The following is a 16,747-nucleotide window of genomic DNA, read 5'->3' as shown; positions in this document are numbered from 1 at the left end:
ATCTTTGAAGCTAGCCACTGCTGCATTTGAGGTCATTAATTCTATGCTTATCTACCTTTATAAATACAGACAGCTTTACTGTCTGTATTTAGAAAGGTAGAAAAAGCTTCAATCCTTAAACTCAAACAAAATTTTTTGCACAATTTCTTTTTTTTTGCTGCACCTCACAAGTCCAGTCCAAGAACTGTTGGGTAAAGTGGATGTGCTAAATGAGTAATAATTTTGAGGTACATTTCATTACTAAACACTGTGTTTCAGATGTAAAGATAGCAGACTAAAAGTTGTAAAAAAATGCACATTATTGATAACATTCCCAAGGAAAAGTTTTTTAATAATTATTCCAGTTTATTCAGTCTTTTTAAATATACAAAACTAATATATGAATGAAAAAATAAACTTACAAGAAGAACAATCTGGGGATTGCCCAAAAGGGATATAGCTGTGCATACTTTCCTCCTTGTTCCTCTACTTAAAGTGTGAACCTTTCGATCTGCATAGAGACTAAGCTGAAACTTATTTATTGCTCGGTTTAAAACCTAAAAGAAAATGGGTTATAAAACAAGGCTATAACAAATATCATAATCATCTTCTTCACTGCATATAACATAAAGCATGGTCAGCAATAGCCAGTAAGTGCCTAGATGATAACAGAATTCCTGAAACAGCAATAATGCCTAGGAGTGGAGGTGGAGTAAACAACAAAAGACAAAACATAAGCTTAGGTTGATAAATGAAGTAAAGGATACTACAACGGACAATTTCAAAATATTCTATTTATAATAATGGAATATTTTCCATATAAATTATAGAGGATTTCATTTAATATATACCCTGATTTCATTCCTCAAAGATATTAGTATTTGTAGTAGCAAGCCAAAGCAAGATGGCAAGCTTATACAGCATCGGCAAAAAAAAAAAATATATCCAATAACCACCTGCCCATCCCTTCTAACAGTCCTCCATGAATTTATTCAAACTACACACTATCATAACACTAAATTACTACCTGCCAGCTGAAGGCAAATTCACTCACATCAATCCTGCAACCATCCTTCCTCAATTTGAACTTATGCCACCCCATGTGGGTAGTCAGAGTAAGAGGAAGGATTTCATTAGTGGTGAGCATACTCAATCCATTTAAAGCCTAAAATACCTCAATAAGATCTATCTTCAGGGTACAAAGTCTTCCGGAGCCACAGTTTGCAGAACTGAAGCTTTTACTGGTAAGAGCACCCTTTTGTTCCCCTAAGTAATCCAAATCTCGTTGCTCTTCTCTGCACCTTCTAATACATCCTTCCTAAAATGAGGCTTCCTTGCCTGTACGTAATACTAAAAATGTGGCCTAACCATTGTTGTATACAATAGGATAATCTCATCCTTATCACTGCTGGCAAAATTCTCATATATAATTGATAAAACCATATGAATTTTTTTTTTTTTTTTTTTTAACGAGAGGTATTAGAATCTATGGTACTTAGTACTATGCATGGGTACAAGGTTGAGAAGTTGAAAGAAGATACTTGTTGGCAGAATTTTTGTGGATTGAATTTCTTGTATTATCTGAATTTTTGTGGATTGAATTTCTTGTGTTATCTGAATTTCTGTAGATTATAATTTTCAGGAAATAAGTATGAAGGGAGGTTGTTCCAGAAAACAGAAGTTGAATGAATAAATGAGGAAAAAGCAGTGTTGGTTCTGTGAGTTTGAAATTGGACTGCAAAAGGATGCTGAATGGATGAGGTATGTGTTTGGACTGGTTTGGAAGCAAGAGGGGTAGATTATATGGAGGGTTGATTCGGCCTTTTGATAACGATTTTGACAGTCCTTTAAAACTACCAAATTCCGTGCTGCCACCACCAGTTGTGTTCTATTTGTTTTTCCTGCTCATGGACTATCGCACGGCATTGCAATCTCCATTGAAGTAAAGCGCGCTGCAAAACTGCCAAGATGATCTTGTCCCATTCCTGCTGGCAGACTTTCCACAAACCTTCAACAGTTCTGGAGCAGTGGTTTCCAAGAGCTCTTTTCAAAAGTCTGAATGCGCAGAAATCCATAGGTGTGGCATCAGGTGATTTAACAAGTATATCTTCAAACAGGATCGAACGAATACCAGTCATCACTTCCATTCTCGGCAAAAAAGCGAGGGTGGAACGTGACGTGTGGCTGGACGCCTTATCCTAATGCACCCAGACCTTTTCAGTGCCAGAACCGTACAATGTGAGTATTTCACGTTTAAACAATGGCTGTAGAACTTCAGTCTGGACACTGAGCTGATTTTCACGTTTTTAGTGACTCTACACAACTCAAATTTGCTGTTATAACAAAACCTGGCTACAACCATAAAACCTCGGCCAAAACTTTCCTTGCAATGATGCACCCATGTTGGAAAGGCTTTGTTACCTTCTGGACGGTAATAAATTGCCTGAATTTTGTTGCAATCAGAGAGGTATGCCCACGCTTCATCCAATGTTGCTACGAATTTCCACTTTTCAGCTGCCAGATATTTTTCATAGAGTTTTTGAGCATTTACTCACCACTCTGCAATGTGCCTTGCTCCTAGATGGTGTATGCAGGCCTTGTGCTTCTTCTCCAGGTGCAAATTTTCGTTGATTATGTGACAAACAGTTGATTGGGAGGTTCTCATATGTGATGTTATAGCTCTTTGGGTTTTTGGAATTTCACCGACAACGGGTGACTGCACTTTTCATACTACCTCCCTCGTTTGACTTGGAGCAGGTTGCAGCTTTGGTGTTTTCTGCCCACTTGCAGCAGCTTCGCGGAATTTTTCTTTGCCATCCAAAATCTTATGGATACCAAACTTTGATACACTAAAATTTTTCAACTTGCACCTATCAATAATTTTTGCAGAAAGCGCAGTTACATAACCTTCCAACCATGGGTCCAATTTCCGAGGCATATCAACATTAAAACAACTTCTTGGTTTGAATCTTCTTACTTCTCCACTAATGTTAGTGTTTAGATGTTTCTCCCACTCTTTTACTCTTGTATATTAATCATCTTCTTCCATTACGAACCTACGGGGACATAAGTTCAAATTAAGAAAGGACAGATGTAGAATAGATGTGCGGAAATTTGCCTTTAGCCAGCGGGTGGTTAATTGCTGGAACAAACTTCCATCTGTCGTTGTGGAAGTTGATAGGTTAAATAAATTTAAGGAGGAACTGGACAGGCATTTGGAGGGAATGGTGTGATTTTTTTTTTTTTTTTTTTTTTGGCTGATGCTGCATAAGCTCCTACACTTGCTTTCTTGCATCATGTGCCACTACTACTACTACTACTACACTGACTGGAAATTTTATCCACAGTTTTGCTGATGACAACACGTTGCATTCCACATTCAAATTTGAGAAAGCTTGCCCTGTGCAAACAGCTTCTACTTCTCAAATATCCATCACTGCTTCCTTAAATGCTCATCTCCAAGTAATTATCCAATGGAACAAAGATAACTCTTAAATATTGCTTCATGCACATCTAAAAAATTAGATTTTCTCTTTTGCTCTTGATATTACTTTTCTTCTGAACAGCTATTCAATTTGTACAAATTTCAAATCTATCCTAAATGGAATACTGTTCTTCCCATATCTGGGTTGGTGCCCCCATAACCTCTCCCAGGCTTCTAGACTCTATTCAAAAGAGGACAGTTTGTTAATTAATGACCCATCTCTTAACAAAGTATCTCCACTCTCTGTCTCATAGATATTCTGTTTCTGCTGCATGCTTTATTCTATTGAGACTTCCCCAATTCTATAATTCCCCCCCCACCTTCTTTCTCTCTCTCTTTTCTAAATCTGAACACATGCTGCAACCAGTCAGCATCCATTTACTGTCCAACTTCAAATTCACAGTACAGTCAGTCCTCGTATAGCACGATAATTGTGTTCCTAGAAATCCTCGTGCAATGCAAAATCGTGCAATATAAAAACAGGCCCTATGGGAAAAACAGGGTTAGGTGCCGACCATCCAAGATTGAACACACATTTGTAACCAAAACATTACCAAACACAATAAATAATCGTAATAAAATATTGGTAATGATTTTGCTTCTATCATAAGCAAACTTGATTTTGGTTTGATTTTCTATCCAAACAGATGACAGCCGTTCCATCTCTTCCAATTCTTTGTATCTTAATCTAATGGATTTTAATTACACTTTGAGTTGTTCCTGCTATTGAAAGTCGTTTTTATTTTCTCTGCATTCTTTCTCGGCGTTGCCTCATTTAGGGCTGTAGCACGTGCAATATCACATGGTCTTTCATTTCGCTCAAAGCGTTTCACAATTTCATATTTTTTCTCTATGGACAGAGGCGGACTGGCCATAAGCCTTACCAGGGAAACCCCGGTGGGCCGGAGGCCGGTGTGATTTTGGTCATAAACCATAGTATGAGGCCACTATAAATTTTCCCGGGTAAGAATTTTTGACCCAGACCGCCTCTGTTTATCAATATTGCTTTTATTTTTCTCTCCGAATCTGCAGTGTCTTCACCAGGACACTTCCTTTTCACACATTTTAAGTATTTTACCCATTTTTAGGAAATGAAGCACAATTACAAAATGGGGAGCCACACTTGATACAAATAAACAAAGCTGCGCACGTGTAGCAACTGAATAAACAACACCGTAAAGGCAGAGATACACTATTAACATATCACATTTTACTAAAGCACATTTCTAGGGGTTACTACCATAAAACAATAAAAACAATTTCCAGTTGTGTTCCTGCTAGTGGAATTTGTTATCAACTGCTAGTAAACTCGATCTAATTGCATTTGAGATTATACCGATAGTTGGAATTGTGTTGGTTTTTATGTTTTTATGGTGAAATGTGGTTCCTCTTCACTGATATAAAAAACAAATAGATTTTCAGAATCTTCTCTTCATTCCTATCGTGTTGCGTTCGGTTGGGGTGATTCTACGTTCGACTGCCATTTCTTGTAAACACAAAGGCAAATCGTGCATAAGCGAATTCAGTTCGTGTTATATAAGATATCGTTCCCCTATTTATAAATCGTGTATGATCGAATTCGTGTAGTGTAAACATGTGTTATATGAGGACTGACTGTACCAACTTTTCTTTTTCTTCATTTATTCCTTCAATTTTAATTTTCCGGAACAACCTCCCTTCACATGTATTTCCTGAAAATTACAATCTACAGAAATTCAAGTCTAATGTGAACAAGTATCTTTTGTCATCTTCTAAACCTTAAATCCATTTACGATATAAGTACTATAGGTTTAAAGGAAATTGATCCCCTGATTCCAAAAATACCAAAATTGTCTCTGTCACATCTCTGTTGAAAGATATATTAAAATTTTTGTAACTTAATGAGCAAACAGCTTCAAGTATCATACAGTAATACATATGCCATCATAAAAATGAGTCTTATTCATTTTATAAGGGAAATGGGGAACATGCTTTGTAAAAAGCATAGGTGGAATAGGACCAGGGTATGTCTGCCAGGGGCAAAGGTTGATGACGTTGTAGAGCGGATATCATCTTTTAAGGGCACAAAAGGTGATATAGTTGTACACGTTGGCACTAATGACATTAAGAGTAGGAGACCGGCGGAATTACTTAGCAAGTACAGGTCACTGTTGAAAAAAAGCGTGAATTAGGGTTGAATTTGAAAGTGTCTGCAATTCTGCCCAGACACGATAGGAGGGAGTATATGATGAGAGCCTTGTCGATCAATTCGGCCTTGGAGGGATTGTGCAAGGCTCAAGGGGTAGAATTTTTTTCAGCCTGGACTGTACTTGTTAACAGGAGAGATTGCTTCTACAGGGATGGGATACACTTAAATAGAAAGGGTGCAAGAATTTTTGCTGATGCTGTCGAGGCAGTGTTAGGTGGGTCGGAAAACTGCTAGTTGGGGGGGATACAAGGACTAATAGATTAACAGTAGCCACTGGCAGAGGTGGAAGTGATTCTTGCACTGCTTCTATTGAAATGAGCAGAAGCCTGAAAAACAAGATTCAGGATATTTCAGAGACTGCTGGGAGGCATTGCGGTACAAGTAAACACATGGGTTGTGTTAGGGTAGCTAAGAATAGAAACAGGTGCATGTATACCTGCGTGTACACCAATGCTAGGAGTTTGGTAAATAAATTTGATGAATTTGAGGTATTGCTCAAAACATCAAAGGCAGATATTGTTGGGATATCAGAGACGTGGTGTCGCACAGATATAAGTAATGCGGAACTGGAATTTGGGGAATACAATGTGTATAGAAAGGATAGACAGGACAGGAGGGGAGGAGGGGTTATGCTATTAGTTAAGAAACACATAAAGTCCAAGGAAGTGAAGCCAGTCGACATCGATGGACAGGGCAGTGTCGAGTCAGTTTGGTGTGACATAAGCATAGGGGAATCAAAATTGCGAGTAGGAGTGTGCTATAGGCCTAATGACTCTGATGAGTATAATAAGATATTGTACAGGGAAATAGTGTGGGCCAGTAAATCAGAGAGTCTTATAATGGGGGATTTTAATTTCCCAGATATTGACTGGAATTTGTGGGTTGGTCACTCGCACACTAGCAAGGCTTATGTGGATTTATTGGATGATTGCTTTCTACATCAGCATGTTCGTGAGGCAACAAGAGGGAGCAATACTCTTGATCTGATTATCAGTAGTGATTCTTCATGCATTAAGAATCTGCCGATAAATGAACCATTAGGTGGCAGTGATCACAGTGTGTTGAAGTGGGATTTACTCAAGGAGGTAACTACCATCAGAGGTAAAGGGAAGGGTTTTTGTTTTCGTAAAGGCGACTATGATGGTCTGAGACAGTATTTAAATTCTATACAGTGGGACCAACTGATGATATTACCAACAGCAAACTCAAAATGGGAAGCATTCAAGGAACTAATCTTGGAGGCTACAAGGCTTTATATACCAACTAAGAAATATTGTTCAAGGTTTAGGCCTAAATGGTTGTCAGATGAACTAATGAGACAGGTGGCAGAGAAGAAAAATGCATGGGATACATACAAATTAATGGGTGACATGGAAGCCTATGATAGATATAAGTTGGTCTGTAACCAAGTCACAAAGGAGATTAGGCAGGCAAAGGCAGACTACGAAAAATCCTTGGCAAAGGATGCAAAGAAAAACAGAAAAGAGTTCTTTACATATTTAAACTCAAGAAGGAAAGGGATGAATCAGATTGGTCCACTGGATGTTGATGGTTCAACAGTTGAGGATCCTGCTCAGGTGGCTAACAATCTAAACGAGTATTTTGCATCTACATTCACGCATGAGGAGTTATTCAGGAAGGAGAATGATGTAGGTAAAGTAAACATTGGCAGTGAGCTGGATGATTTTGTAATAACTGAGAGGAAAGTGGAGGAGAGATTGTTGAGGATAAACATAAAAAAGGCACCTGGGGTGGATGGGATCTATCCAGTTATATTAAAGGAGGCAGCAAAGGAAGTAAGCAAACCCCTAGCCATAATTATGAGAGCTTTTTTGGACTCAGGGGAGGTACCAATAGACTGGAGATGTGCAAATGTAACCATAATTCACAAAGGAGGATCAAAGGCTGACACAAGTAATTATAGACCTGTTAGTTTAACTTCTGTTCCAGGTAAATTAATGGAGGCACTGGTTAAAGAAGCACTGCAGGATCATCTAGACAAGAATTCAGTTATAGCTCAGACGCAGCATGGTTTTGTTAAGGGCAGGTCTTGCCTGACCAATTTGATTGGATACTATGATGTAGTCACAAAAGAACTGGATGCAGGGAATAACTTTGATATTATATATTTGGATCTTAGAAAGGCTTTTGATACTGTTGCACATGGAAGACTGCTGCACAAATTGGAGCAGTGTGGCATTGGAGGCAAATTGCTGCTATGGATAAGGGGATGGTTGAGTGGCAGAAGACAAAGAGTGGTAATCAATGGACACTGCTCAACGTGGACTAATGTTATTAGTGGAGTTCCTCAGGGTTCAGTGTTGGGTCCATTGTTGTTTTCGGTGTTTATGAATGATATTGATGATGGGATATCAAGTTTAATGTCCAAGTTTGCAGATGATACAAAGGTTGGCAGGGTTGTTAAGGACACTACTGATGCTATGCTGCTGCAACAGGATCTGGAAAGGTTGAACAGATGGGCTGAGAGGTGGCAAATGAAGTTTAACATTGACAAATGTAAAGTACTACATATGGGAAACAGTAACCCCAGAGCAACGTATCAACTCTGCGGTACTACACTGACAGTGGTGGAGAGTGAAAAGGACCTGGGGTTAATTGTGCAGGCAGATATGAAGTTCTCTGAGCAGTGCAGACGAGCTGCAAGAGTAGCTCATGGTGTCTTGTCAATGATATACAGGAATTTTTCTAGCAGGGATAAGGAGGTGATTATTCCCTTGTATAAGGCAATGGTTAGGCCACATCTTGAGTACTGTATACAGGTCTGGAGGCCTCATTTCAAGAAGGATGTAGAGCTGCTGGAACGGGTACAGAGAAGGGCAACAAGATTAGTGAATGGAACAAAGGGTTGCTCTTACGAAGAAAGGCTTAAGTTTTGCAAATTACAGAGTCTGGAGGCTAGGCACCGGCGAGGTGATCTGATAGAGGTGTATAAGGCTTTGAATGGTTTGAGCATGCTCAATGCCAATGGGATTCTTCATCTTGCTCAGAATAATCACCTCAGAGGGCATAAATTCAAATTGAGGAAGGACGGATGTCGGATAGATGTGCGGAAATTTGCCTTTGGCCAGCGGGTGGTTGGTTGGTGGAACCGACTTCCATCACTTGTTGTTGAAGTTGATAGCCTAAACAAATTTAAAGCTCAACTGGACAGGTATTTCGAACGAACGGAGGGGTGAAATGGGAGTGGTGTGTTTTTTTTTTTTTTTTTGGCTGATGCTGAATAAGCTTGCTTTCTTGCATCATATGCCTCTACTAATGCTAATGCTAATGCTAATAATACCTTAATCAAACATAAGATACTATTATTCAATTTGTTTTCTTTGAAATGTTTGTCACTCAGTTTTTCCTTGGACTCAGAGAGAGAGTCCAATTTTTCTTTCTCTTTTAAGAAACCAGTAGTAATTGCCCATCATGGCAGTATCTCAGAAACCTTGGTACCACTCTTCCATCATGGACATGTCTTTATGGTAGACTTCCCTTGCTCATCACTCACATTTCCCAAATTCTGAGGAGAAAAAGCTGCAATTGGAATAAGGAAAATTAATTTTCAAAGTCATTTTGGAGGGTATATCTTTATAACATTGCAGTAAAGTTGACACCAGAGATTCATAATTACCTACTTTCCTTCTCCCATGAAATCCATACACAACTGCTTTAAATGATAGTCAAGCAGCTGGTTCAGAATCCTGTCTTTGTTTGTTTCAGATATATTATCTTTAACAAGTTTCTTTATTTGAGGTCAAGTGAAAATTCCATCTTTCAGTTTTGCATTTGTTAAGGTAGAAGAACACTTTCCTTAGGTAGCAGAATTCACTTCCTTCTTTCTCCAGAGCCTTAACAAAATTCTTCACTAATCCAAGCTTTATTTGTTCAACTAGTGGAACATATTTTGTATCACTTCATCTTGATAAAAATTCCTCCCTTTTTTCTCCAATGCTGCACGATTTAATGTTTTTCTGTTTGCATGACTGTCCCACAAACATAAAAAACAATAGTATTTTGTGAAACCTCCCTATAGTGAGTAATACATTTACAATAAGAGCATATAGTAATTCCAAGGACATTCTAAGGCAAAGTCATGGCATTTTATTGCACTAAGGATCTTAGGAGATATTTTCATATGTTTCTTTCAAGCCAACAGTATGAAGTTGTTGGCTTAAAGCAGCAAGTAGAGGAACTGATGGGAATGCAGTTCCATTGTGCAGCAAAACTGCTGTTAAACTTAATTTTGAGGCATCAATAAATAAATAACATTTATTAGGTTTATGTTCAATGCCCAGTTTGTTCATAAGACCACTAATATCTTTACAGAAACATGTACTGCCTTCCATAATGAAATATTTTGAAAATATTGTGATGTTTTCGTTATACTGTACAAGGGACTTTTGAAAAGTTTGTGGCTTGAGCGTGTAGGGTTTATCTGAGGAGTTTGGTAACATGTTACTTTTCAACATAATTCCCTTTGGAGTTAATATGCTTTTTCCACAGATGTTGCAATGCATTGATTCCAGCTGCAAAGAAAGTTTTCTATTGCTCCTCAAGATGCTATTATCATGAGAGTTTGCAGGAACTTCAGTGATGGTCCTCCAAGTTTGCAGCTTGAATGTATATGGGAACAAGAGGGGAGAGAGAGAGATTTTGTATTATGTAAATTATTCTAAAAATTATGCCATTATCAATTTAATGGTTAAAATATTTAATGATATTTGTTTCAAAACGAATTTTACATACCTCGTTAATTTCTTTAGTGGGTATTCCTCTTAGTTTAGCATATATTTTAAGGTGTTGTTCTGTTGTTAGGAGATCATCTAATGCATCAGCCTGAGGACAATATCCTAGTAGTTGGCCACCACTTGAGAGACCATCTGTTACACTAAAAGAGAACAAATTTTATATATGTATGCACACCAGTAAAAACATTATCAGTCACTTGAAAACTGTTTGGTTCATATACAGGGTATTTGGAAAGTCACTATGCACCTGTATGACAGCAATGTGTAAAATGATACAAGTGATATGAGTAACCATGCACTATCATGTGGTGTGATGAGAGATTCTGTGCACCTAGTGATGTGTATCAAGATCATTTGGCTGCGAGATAGCTATTAGGGCAGTCGATTGTGTAGTGCATTAGCGACGGTTTTTTCATTGGAGAAGCATATTTTTTGAGTATGTTTTTAATGAGTGTGGCAGGTATATACAAAACATCCGAGAAAACTTTTCTAACAAATTTCCAAATATGCCAATACCTCATCAGCATGCTGTGTGGGCATTAATAGACAAATTTCAGGAGACAGGTGCTGCACTCGATGTTGAGCATAGTGGAAGACCACTGAAACTGATAGATGAGAAACTCCTAGATATTTCAGGTTCAATGCTGCACAGTTCTTCAAAATCAATGCAGAAGTTGGCACAACAATAAAACATCTGTCTTGCAACTGCACATGTAGCAGTAAGGAAGTAGCTATGTCTTTCCCCTCCCCCCATAAAAAATCATAGTTGTCCAAGAATTAAAAGCAGCAGATCACTAAAAGCGAGTACATTATTATTATTATTATTATTATTATTATTATTAATAATAGCCATATGGTGCAAGGAAGCCTGAGGCTTATGCTGCACCAGCCAAAAAAAAAAAAATTTCCCTATTACCCTGAGCGAGACAGAGAGAAGTTTGTTGTGTTGTTGTTTGTTATTTGGTTTTTAGGAGCATTAGCAACTAAGGCTATATTGCTCCGGAGATATGCGGTAGTCATTCCCTGACCTTTCCACATCCTCCGTATTTGGTGGGCATGGGCTTGAACCCCGGTCTAATCAAGAAGCGTGTGCTACGCACTGCCGCTCCTGCCCACCTGGCTACGGAGGCGCCAGTTGAGAGAGAAGTAGAAAGGAATCACCAAGAAAGAGAAGAATGATGATATCCAGATCAGGACCCTGGGTGTGCTACTGGTTTCAACAGTTCATCACTGAAAATACTGCTGGTATTCTGGATCTTACATTCTTCACTGATGAGGCATGGTTCCACTTGTCAGAGTATGTGAATGCTCAAAATACTCGATTATAGACATCTGAAAATCCACACAGTCTACATCAAACATCTCTCCATCAACAGAAGGTTGGTGTTTAGATTGCTATCTCCAGAAGAAGAAGAATCACCTCTCTTCCTCTCTGAATGTTACTGTTCCAGTATATTTTACCAATTCATCAGCGAACTGAATGAGTATGAAATCAGGAATGGATTTTTCAGTAAGCTTCCACAACTACCTATACTGATACACAATCAATGACACTCCTACATGAAATTTTTCATGAAATTTATCCCAAAAAATCTGTGGCACCCTTGTTCACCAGACTTGAATCCACCTTATTTTTATCTATGGGGAGCAGCAAAAAATAAAGTTTATGAAGAAAACCCAAGATCACTTCAGGAACTCATAACTGCTTACATCAGAGGCATTGCACAAGAATAAATAAAATTTCTTCTTGTGTGATGCCTCTGATGTAAGCAGTTAAATTTCTTCTTTCATTTTTAAAATAAAATTAAATGTGTTCAGGCCTGTTTGCATGTCCATAGCGATTAATTTTAACATCTATTGTAATGGACTACTTATGTAAGTAAAACTGGGCAATAACAAATGATTTGTTATTGCCCAGTTTGTTAAAATTAAAAAGTTACTTTCCTTTGAAATAGATGTATAATGACTTTTCAAACACACTGTAATAGTAAGAAAGATCTATAAGAACTGCTGTATGTGAAATGGTAATACATTTTGCAAATGGGTAATATTTCAGGATTCCTGGCAGTTGGAAGACACTTCTCAGGATCTCCTTGGGCTCTCTATTATCAGTGAAGTACACATTCTTCATGATACAAGAGAACTTTTCACTCAACCTCTGGGAGGCAGAGAGGCCAAATACTCTTTCTCCTTGGGAGGGGTGGATCTTATGTTTCAGTTGGCTTTCTGGATGACTCTGTCTGAGAAATAGGGAGGATAACCATTGCAGGCAGGAAGCTTATCAATTGTGGCAAGCTTTGTGTCCAAATTTTGGGGGCTGCAGAATAGTTAGATATGAACTTAACATTCTCAGACTTTCCAGTTATGGGGATTAGACTTGATGTTAGGATATTTTCAAAATCTACTGCTTTCTGTGTACCACAGTGTTAACATTGTTGCCAGAACTACTGATTTTTCCCCACTCTCTCCACATCTGATGCTGAATCCCTTCATTTGGAAATACAGCTGGCCATGGAATTGGAAGTAAGCTTGAACAACCATTATAGCTATAAAGTCTAAATGTTTTCTTAAGATAGAGATAAGGATGGCCAGTGTTTTAAGATGGTGGCCAAGGTTGTTTTGATGTCCAAAAGAGGAATGCTGGGAAAAATGCTTCCCAGTAGCTCTCAAGAACTGGATGTAGAGCTTCCCACCATCAAGAAGACACCATCGTTAGGCAATAGTTATTCTCCCCAGTTCACAAATTGATCCATATCTTCACATTCCTGTCCCACCCTTAAAGAAAAATGGGTTGTTTCCTTACTACATCACCTTGTCTTATTACCATTCAAGGTGGGATAAAAAGTGTTTCATAATTGCAAAGAAACAATTTGAAAGTATTTCACAAGCAAGAGAAAACTCAAGCAAATCCTGAAAGATTTGTTCCCTCCCCCTTTCTGATAATCCTGGAATGCCCAATGATGTTATGCTGCTATCATTATAGCATTCTATATTGGACAGACACTGGAAGGTTAAATTCCAGCTAGAGGAGTAATAGTCCAGTCAACATGGCAGCAATTGATGTAGATCAATATTTCCCAACCTGTGGTCCCTTGGACTTGACAATAAAACAGAGCTTGTTTTGCAGAAGGCAACAATTCCATTAACAGTGATGGAATTGTTGCTGGGAACAGAGCTAGAAGGAATTACCAGGGACACCTAAAATATAACCTAATGTATACTACTTGTATTAATACATATCATTGTATTTAAAAATAATTATTAATATTATCTGCAGGTACTGTTTAATAATTTTTGTGGTCCATAGCTCCATGCAGTCCTGTTTGAGTCCATGCAGTCTCAAACATAAACAGTCTTGTTTCTGAAAAAAGGTTGGGAAACACTGATGTAAAATACCGTTTCTTCTCAGAAAGTCACTCCTTTAATTTGGTCTAGCCCAAGATAATCTCAGCTAAAGTCTCCCCCCCCGCCTCCAATGGACAGGCAGTCATTTTTTTGAATCTAGCTATATACATACCATTCCTAATAATGTAAACAGAAATGGGAAAAGTTAACCTCCCATTGGCTGACCCTATTTCCTAACAATAAATTCTTCAAACAGCACCCACCATAACCCTACATGCACTACAATCTACTTGCAGAATTTACTTCTCTGCTACTATAGTCAGTGCTAATGTTTTCTGTAGGTTAGTGGAATTGGGTGTAGAAGAATTGGACCCCAAATATTATTTATTAATATTATCCTCCTGATAAGGTCAACTCCTTTGCAGTTACAGCCAATTCCAGTGACATACAGACCATTATATATTTTTAAATGCCATACCATAAATAGTGAAATGTGTCTTTTTTTTAATTGTCAGTCTGCATAGCAACATTTTTGCATAGCAACTAAACAAAGTTATAATTTAAAATATCTCTTATCACAAGAATTTTTTTTTAAACTCAACTTTCATAATATATGTGGGTGTACAGTGTATATTTCTTATTCTTTTTCTTTCCCTGATGATAATATCATAATACTACAATACAACAATATTTTAAGCACTATAAATAAAGCCTGCTCATCTCATTGCATACAGTAAATTATTATTGTATTTAAAAAATATGCTCTTTTTTAATATTACCAATTTATATCTTTAGGTGCTTATAATTCAGTAATAAAAGATAATTTCGTGAAATTTTTTTTTTTTTTTTTGGTTAACATAAATGGATGGATGATGCTGTTATGATGTTATCATCAAAAACTTTCAGTGAAATAATGTGCATGTACATAAAAACATCAGTAACTTGTCCAACAAGGGAACCACAAACATGATAAAGAGCTCTCATTAGGTCATCAGTCATGCCCCTAACAAGAACACAAATATTTGCATGATGCCATAAAATTTTTTGTTGGTTTTAAAACAGCAGTTCATTAATTACAATTTACAGAATTCAATAAAAAAAGTATTGAAGAGAAAAAACTAATAATAAAAATTAAGAATGCTTTTATGCTTCCTTAAAATTTGTAAGGTTATTTGTGCACCAAACTGTAAACAAAATAGCTTGCATGGCATCCAAAAGACAGCAGTGGTTGATGGCATTTAGTCTACCAGGGAGTTATAGGTGTTGGCTTTTTGTCTCTCAGGTACTTTTTTTTAATTGTAAATATTATTATTTATTTTTTCAACTGAAGGTCATATTTATTTATTAATATTTAAAAAAGTACAATTTGTAAAGTATAAGTCTAAGCAAAGAATATACAGGTGACCTCCACTTAACGCTGATAATTTGTTCCGGTAAAACAGAGCGCTAAGCGAAGGCCGCATACACATAAGGTAACATATGTATTTGTGAGTTGCAGTCAGTGCCATAGGATATTTCCTAATCAATAATAAATGGTAGTGAAAAGATGCACAAATATCAGTCAAAATATTTAATATTCAAATATTTGTACATATAAAATATTCTACATTACATACGTATATAATTATGCAGTAACTACTTATGTATCAAAATCAAACTTAAAATTCCAATTAAAATTAATCATGAATTTAATTGATCTAAACTGATTTTAATTGATGAATTTAATCATGAAAAAGTGTTGATTTTGGGTTGTACTTTGGCCCTCTTCCTGGTAAACTAAAAGGGGTTTTAATTTAAAGTCCCCTGCAGCGTTGCCACCTAACAATAAAGTCAACCGATCCTTCGCCGCTTTGAAACCTGGCATGTCTTTTTCTTCTTTCAATATGAAACTTCTTTTAGGCATTTGTTTCCCAAAAAGTCCTGCTTCATTTATGTTAAAAACTTGTTGAGAAGTATAACGCACAATACCCCTTTTCGATAATTTTAACAAGTTCTTTGCGGCTTCTCCCTGGATTTTAAATCTATTCATCCAGCCCTTACTAGTTTTAAATGGGTCCACATTTTTTTTTTTTTTTTTAGGTGAGCTTTCTTCAGATCATCATATAGGCTAATCTCTTTTTTTATATATATATATATAATATTTAACTTAACTGAATTCTGCGTTGGATATTATCTTCAATAAAATTAGTTGAAGTCTCTCCATTTCAATCACAATAGCCGGCCTAGCCCTAGTTGCTTGTAGTGGAACAGCTGTCTTTTATAATTGTTCTTATAGTTAAACTTGCCAGTCCTAAATTATGGCACACATCTGCTTGTCGTTGACCGGAATTGATTCGCTTCAAAACAACTAATTTAATTTTCAAATTCAGTCTTTTTTTTACATTTATAGTCTTCATACTGCGTCCAGATGTTGTTACTTTTTCATTCTTATCCACCAAATGGATAAAAATGAAAATGTAACTGCATTGGTTGCATTACCAATTATGATACAATGTTTGAGTAAACTGTCTGTTACACACGATGTCTAATACTGTACTGAGTAATGACTAAACTTTGGATAAATGCATATAATGCAAATATTACAAGCAATATACTTGATTATTTTTTAAAATGTTGATCTTGGGACTAAGTAAAGTCACTGTATTGCAATTAAATTAACGTGCGAGAAAATTTCACTGAGCGGGGGAAAATTTCTCAAGTCAGCGTGGGAAACATTTTAATACTGTTTTGCTATCGACTTTTTCAAGCTATCGACTCCATCAGATGAAACGTTTTCGTTAAATATGCCAAAAATGCAATCTTTTTACCTGGTAAAGAGCGTTAAGTGATCTGTATCAGCATTATAGTCAGATACGGGTTTATAATATAAGAACAGCATTATAGCAAATGAGCGTAAAGCGAACCGCATTATAACGAGGGCCTGCTGTAAAACAAAAATAAATAACAATAATAAAAATGTTTTATATTATACCTCAGATTTATAATATGTGGCTTTAG

General features: G+C 36.9%; 1 protein-coding gene across 5 annotated transcripts in view; it reads right to left on the bottom strand.

Annotated features, from left to right (window-relative positions):
- The window catches only part of LOC150082988 (uncharacterized), a 1,785,507-nt gene that overhangs the window by 162,238 nt on the left and 1,606,522 nt on the right, over positions 1 to 16,747 (bottom strand). For all 5 annotated transcript variants that reach the window (XM_090377722.1, XM_090377724.1, XM_090377725.1 and 2 more), the window contains 2 exons: positions 10,404 to 10,545; positions 402 to 536 (listed from right to left, as the gene is read on the bottom strand). In XM_090377722.1, coding sequence (XP_090233848.1) covers positions 402 to 536; positions 10,404 to 10,545 — 277 coding nt within the window. The remainder of the gene's footprint in view (positions 1 to 401; positions 537 to 10,403; positions 10,546 to 16,747) is intronic.

The sequence above is a fragment of the Mastigoproctus giganteus genome, chromosome 7, assembly GCF_048544385.1.
Source record: "Mastigoproctus giganteus isolate SK-2022 chromosome 7, ASM4854438v1, whole genome shotgun sequence".
NCBI lineage: Eukaryota > Metazoa > Arthropoda > Arachnida > Uropygi > Thelyphonidae > Mastigoproctus > Mastigoproctus giganteus.
Note: the sequence above shows the minus strand (reverse complement) of the source record. Positions and strands in the feature narration are given on the sequence as shown.